This window comes from Crocodylus porosus, unplaced genomic scaffold, assembly GCF_001723895.1.
Source record: "Crocodylus porosus isolate Cpor-Errol unplaced genomic scaffold, CroPor_comp1, whole genome shotgun sequence".
In the NCBI taxonomy this organism is placed as follows: Eukaryota; Metazoa; Chordata; order Crocodylia; family Crocodylidae; genus Crocodylus; species Crocodylus porosus.
In genome coordinates this window covers 52,209,869-52,216,424 of record NW_017728931.1, presented here as the reverse complement: position 1 = coordinate 52,216,424, position 6,556 = coordinate 52,209,869, and the positions used below count along the sequence as shown (strand labels likewise).

Below are 6,556 nucleotides of genomic sequence, written 5' to 3'. Positions count from 1 at the left end.
CCGGCCCGGCGGCCGGCAAGGGCCCGGGCGCTCTCCACGGTGCTGGAGAAGCCGCCCTCGGCGGCGGCTCGCCCGCGGACTCGCTGCTGGACCTGCCGCCCGGCGCCCGGCCCCACCACTCCCAGCGGCACCAGCACCCGCAGCTCTTCGGCCGGTTCCTGTGCACGCCGCTGGCGGTGGAGTGCCCCTCCGAGAGCCCGCCGCAGGGCGACGCGCCCTTGCCCGGCGCCGACGACCTCGTCTTCCTGCAGAGCACGGCCGAGCAGCTGAGGCAGACGGCGCTGCAGCAGAAAGACCAGATCCTGCTGGACCAGGAGACCATCCGCGAGCTGTCGGGCAAGCTGAGCCAGTGCGAGAGCGGCCTGGAACTTAGTTTCCAGGACAGCGCCTCTCTCTGGGGGGGGGCCCGCAAGGAAACCATGGGCGACCTGCCCTGGGACTCCTCCACCATGGTCCAGGAGCTGGAGGAGGCTGTCAGGGCACTGAAGGACAGGATCGACAAGATAGAGGTGAGGCGCCTAGCCCCACCACCCAACCCAGCTGCCCGCTTCCTCCTTCCCCTGCTTCCCTTTGGGCCCATTGGGCTGCTGTAAACCGACTTGTTGGACAGAGAAGTCTTGGGAATGGAGGGAAGCAGACTCAGTGGCTCAGAAGGCCCCTTCCAGCCCTGAGATCTTCTGTTGAGCTCCCCTAGCCCCCATACCCACACCCTGCCCTTGCTCCTCTCCATGGCTTTCCCAGAAGCATGCCAAGCAGGGTGGGGGGAAGGAGGTTTCATTGCACTTTAATAATGCAGCCGATTAAACTCAGAGATGGGGCTTGCTTTTGTAAATCAGAACCTGCCTGGAAAGCCATGAGTGTCTGGTTCTGGGAACGGGGAGTGGGTGTGTGGCCAAGCATGTGTTGGTGTGCATGGACTTACTTGCCCTCTCCTCTCTGGCTTCTTCCTGCTTTTGATGCCAGATTTCCTGTGGTAAATTATGACTATGGCAGCAATCTGAGGTGGATACACATGGATGGACATTTTGTGAATGCACAGAGGACTGACATCCCATGTCTCCTTCAACCCTTTCTATCTCCCCCCCCCCCATTCTCCCCACAGTGCCCCACTAATGTAGGACTATTCCTTACAGAATATTTCCCAGTCTTTTTTCCAGGCCATTTTTAACTTACTCCAGAGGGATGAAACTTTCATCACTTTCCTTGAAGGCCTAGTATCTCAGAGGGAGACTCGGGGAATCTCTTATGTACCCATCCCAAGGTTTTGCAAAGAATCTGTTCCTAAGTGCGAGTGAGTCTCCCTTTTACCTGCACCACAGGGTTGCTTTGAATCCCTAGTCATCCCTGTGCCTTGTATGCCCAGGCTTCCTCATTGTGCCAGCAAGGATTTAGGACCAGTTTCTGCCCCTTTTGCTTATGGCACATAACACCTCACTCTGGGGAAAGTCCTCCTGATGACTTTATGTGAAGTCAGGGTGGCAGAGTGGGGCTTTATCAGTCAGATTCTGAGGTCCCTACAATCAACATGTTTCTCACTTGGCAGGAAATGCTGCTGATTTCAATGGGACTTCCTGAAAAGTGAGGTGTTATCATGTACTCAACAGGGACAGAATATGACCTGAGGGTGATTTAATGTTTAATATTGTCTCCATAAAGGAAGAAGGAGCCTTAGAAGCCAGGCTGCAAATGTTCTTGTTTACATTGTGGTCTTCTCAGCCTGCCTGCAGTGCTCCTCCCTTCCCATCCCTCAGCTGGGACCTTTGCTCCGCATTTTAGCCTCCCATCTGCTTACAAATGGACAGTAAAAAAACCCATGCTAAAGTCGGCAGCTGGGGCTGATAGTGCCCTGTGTGCACACACGTGTAAGTGTGCATGCATGCGTGCATACATGTAAATTGGATCCCCATGCTTTTACTGGCTGATGGTGATCTGAGAGATTAGTTCTACCCTTGCACAATGATTTAAATGTTTTGCTTATTGAATACCATCTGGCTAGAACTTTGTACCAGGGAAACCTATTGGCCCTATGTAAATTCACAAGGTGAAATCCTGTTTCCGCTGAAATCAGTGGGCTTTCTGCTATTGAGTTCAATGGGGCCTGGTTTCATCTAAGGCATATAGTGTATCATTGAAGACCTTGATGTGGAGATGTCTTACTGACAGCACTGGGGCAAAACAGAAGTTCAAAGAGCTAGGACAATAGTTTTGGCCTGTGAAAGAGCTCACTGGGGAGCAGATCACTCCCTTCTATAGAAACAACCTCAAGAGGGGACCTGCTAAAAGGAGGGAAATCCTGTGTGGAGCTTTCTCCAGATTGTTCTGTGTATTTCAGGGGAGCATAGGGTTTGCTTCGTAGAGTCAGTGAATCTCTTGAGGTCTGCCAGGGGCCAGGTCTGTCTACAGAGACCTATGTGTCTTAACCTAATCCCAGGCCCAATGTTGTCCCCATTAATTCTCTGGAAGTTTATATCTAGGATTCATAGAATTACAGAAATGTAGGGTGGGAAGAGACTTCAAGAGATCACCCAGACCAAACCTCTGCACCGAGTCAGGCTCAGCTAGAGCAAGACCCTCCCTGATGGATGTTTGTCTAACCCTTCTTTAAAATCCTCCAGCAAAGGAGGATCCATGAAAACCCTACACAGCCTATTCCAGCTCTTCACCAGCTCCTAAACAGACTTTTAAAAGGGGGTCCTCAGTGTGGAACATGTGTGAAAAGTTAATGCAGCTAGAGACAAAAGGTGTATGAAAAGCAAGGCCTGGCCTGGTCCCATTAACATGAAGATCTGTCACCCCATGTAGGGATCTCTGAGGATATAAAAGGGAGGAGGATGTGCATCACATAGGAAAGGAGAAAGCCATGGATGCCAGGAATGCTTTAAACATGGATCCCAGAGATGGGTGGAAAGGATGATCTCTGTCCCATAGATACCACAGTTGGTGATGAATGTGTGTGTGAGAGAGAGAAAAAGACAATAAGAAAAAAACACAGACTTAATCACACACAATGATAGGCGCGCACACAAAGAGATCACACAGTGACAGAGATATTCTCACACACACAGATCTAAACATAATACATAAAGCTACTAAGATTATCTATATGACAGATGAGCAGACAGAGAAACACAAGGAGAGAGAGACAGTCTCAAAGAGAGACAGATACACAGGCAGATGGCAGGACAGACAGAAAGACAGAGACACAACACATGCTACAAGGGACAGATGCAAGTTTGCACATACACATAGAAAGAGAGTGAGACACACATGGAGGGACAGAGGCAAAAGGTCCAGTGAGATACCAGGGAAGGTCACACACACAGAGCAGGGAGAGAAAAAGGGACACAGAGAAACAGAGAGAAGATTATGTAGCAACCACAATGGCAGACAAACTCAAGGGGCAGGAATACACACACACAAGAGACGGACATACCTATGGGGAGACAGAAACACCCAACAATGGACAGTGCGGAGAAATGCATAGATTGAGAGGAATGCACAGGACAACACAGAAGCATGCCCCATGCTAAAACATGACAGGTAGCCACCCAACAGGTAGTGGTGCTGGGCATACCCCAGGAAGTGCCTACCTGACAATTTTTAGTATGTGGTGTGCAAAGAGTAGGGAAAGCGGGCAGGTAGAGTCTTCATGGCTCCTAGCACTGTCCAACAGATACATCCAGAGTAACACAATCAGACATGCCCCCACACACAAGCATACAGCAAAACACCTACAAGGATAGAAAGGGGGAAAAGTCTCTCTCACACAAACAGAGGGAGGCAGAGAGAGAAAAGAAACCCACCCAGAAGGACAGAGCAGCACAAAGACCAAGAGCATATACACATTAGAGGATGTCTGTGATGCTTAGTTCCATTGAACTTCATGAGGTGATGAGGTAGACACTGCATGATGCCTTGTAGCTGTATTCATATGTTAACTGTCATTGTTTATCATATTTTTGTCCAAAAAGCAACTCCATACATACTTCAGGGGCTGCTGGCATGGTATATTGCTGCTTTAACTTCTGTCCTGTGTTTTCTTGCCCCTGCAAGATGTCCGGGGAGGCGGGGGCAGTTGGGTTTTGGGAAGGTACTATTCTTAGTGCACTCTCCTTCTCCTGTTTCAATATGTTTCTGTTTGAAGGGGCACAAAGGGAGCCAAGTGCATCCACCACCCCCTTGCCACACATATACATGGCCAAGTCATGCTGTCATTTCTGCCAGTGAAATCTGAACAGTGTCAGTGAGGATGCCAATGAAAGCAGCATTTGGCAGGGAGAGGGATGGATCAAGGCACATGCATCCAACAAAATACCACTCTGCAACAAGAGGCTACTCAATGGCTGGTGACAAGTGTGGTCTCCATGGTATCATCTTGGAATCCAGAGCTGTATTACTAGGTCAGAGCTGGAGCAAACCCATTAGATTGCACCTGGCTTCTGCAAGGCAAGACCATCTTCTACAGTGGACCATCTAGTGGTAGGGCCTGGCCAGTACTGGATGTCCCAGAGGATGGAGTTTCTATACCCTGCCCGAGGAGAGGCTTTGCCACTAGTCTGAGATTTCAGAATTCTGGGATTTGCACCTCTAAATGAAACAGCCAATCATGAAGCAAGAACGTGACAATCCCTCACTATACAGCTTGATAAAATGCCCCCAAACACAGCCCCTATTTCAAAACACCCAGTACAAGTAAGAGACCAGAAATAGGCAGTGGGTAACTCAGACAACTGTGGATGAGAATGACTAGCAGGTAAAGGACAATTAATAGAGCTGTGGACATACTAACAGAGGCCAGTTCTCTGAAGGTGTTTTCTGTAATGAGGGGGAGGAATCATTGAGTGTGAGTGTAAGTAGGATAAATGTCATGAAATTGAGCAAAGGATAAATTTTAAGAAGCATTTCCTAGAAGGAAGATTTGTTTGCCTGTGGAATAGGGTCCCAAGGGACACAGTGGAGGTCCCATCTTTTTGTATCTTTAAAGCAGGGCTGGCCAAAGTGCTAAAGAAGAAACTATGGGAGGAATATTCTGTATAACTGGGAAAGGAGTAGATGAGAAAGATGTAACCTACTACATATTTTGTACTCGTAATTCCTATGCCCTTCTGTTAAGTATGCATGGTCAGGCCAGACTGTGGTCTGGCACCTCACCTTCATTTTTTCGTTGCTTTCTGAAATGCTTTGATGCACTGGGGAGCCAGCAGGAGGGAATGGTCATCGTTGGGGTCATGCCATGTCAGAAGTCTCACTTTGGGACTGGCAGCATTCTAGGCACTGCTCAAAGCCCAGGAAAGAAAAAGGATTTTATCCCTGCCCTCAGTGGCTCAATAGACAGATAACACAAAATGCAGCAAGAAACCCAAAGGAAGACTCTGCACATCATTCTGGCGCCAGTATTTTTTGTTGTCATGTATCAACATTTGCAGTAGAACTGAGTTTGGAAGGGGGATTTTGATGGGAGATTATTAATATAATCTGGATACTATTAGCCTCGCTGTAAGACATAACAGGATTTATGGATGCTTTAAAAAACCCTTTTAAGTAGTCTTATTTTTATTTTTTTAAGTGATTTAGATCTGGTGAAATTTACTGGATGGATGGTCTTGGACTCTGAAATTCTCTACCCAGAGGTCTAACAGGAAGCAGCACATGAGGGCTAGTTTCCCATACAAATTAGCCCTCCGTAACATGCCTCTAGCCTGCTTTGTATAGAGCACTTCAAACTGAGGGTGTCTTTGGCCCTTTAAATCACCAGATTTTCTTTTAAGGCTGCAGTCAAACAGAGAGGAAAGAATAGTGTCCATCACACTGGTAATTTGCGTATGTATTGTAGGCACCTATTCACCAGGGAATCAGTTTCCTAACCCAGGAAGGATGCGAGTCCCTCGACTGTTAGTTCAGACCTAGTTAAGGATTACCTGGAGGGCTTAGATGTGTCCAAGTCAGCGGGCTCGGATGACCTTCATCCGCGGGTGCTGAGGGAATTGGCTGGTGTCATTGCGGAGCCTTGGCACGGCTGTTCGAGGACTCCTGGTGCTCAGACCAAGTCCCTGAGGACTGGAAAAGGGCCAGTGTGGTCCCTATTTTCAAGAAGGGGAGGAAGAGCCTAGCAACTACAAGCCAGTCAGCCTCACTTCTATCCTGGGGAGGTCTTTGAAAAAATTATCAAGGGCCACACTTGTGAAAGCCCTGCAGGGGAAGTGATGTTGAGGGGTAACCAACACGGGTTTGTGCCGGGCCGATCCTGCCTGACCAACCTTGTCTCCTTCTATGACGAAGTAACAAAGAGCTTAGATGGGAAGGAGAAAGTCGATGTCATCTTCCTGGACTTCCAGAAGGCCTTCGACACAGTGTCCCACCCAATTCTGGTGGGCAAGCTGAGGGACTGCAGCACTGACGAATGCACAGTCACGTGGGTGGCAAACTGGCTCCAGGGGCGCACCCAGAGGGTGGTGGTAGATGGGTCAATGTCGACCTGGGAGGGTGTGGGCAGCGGAGTCCCGCAGGGCTCGGTTCTTGGGCTGGTGCTGTTCAACATCTTCATTAGCGACCTGGA

At 49.1% G+C, this 6,556-nt stretch overlaps 1 protein-coding gene across 1 annotated transcript in view; it reads left to right on the top strand.

The window, feature by feature from the left end:
* NPTXR (neuronal pentraxin receptor) overlaps positions 1 to 6,556 on the top strand; it is a 30,727-nt gene that overhangs the window by 3,020 nt on the left and 21,151 nt on the right. The window contains exon 3 of the mRNA XM_019543907.1: positions 1 to 509. Within this exon, the coding sequence (XP_019399452.1) occupies positions 1 to 509 (509 nt within the window). The remainder of the gene's footprint in view (positions 510 to 6,556) is intronic.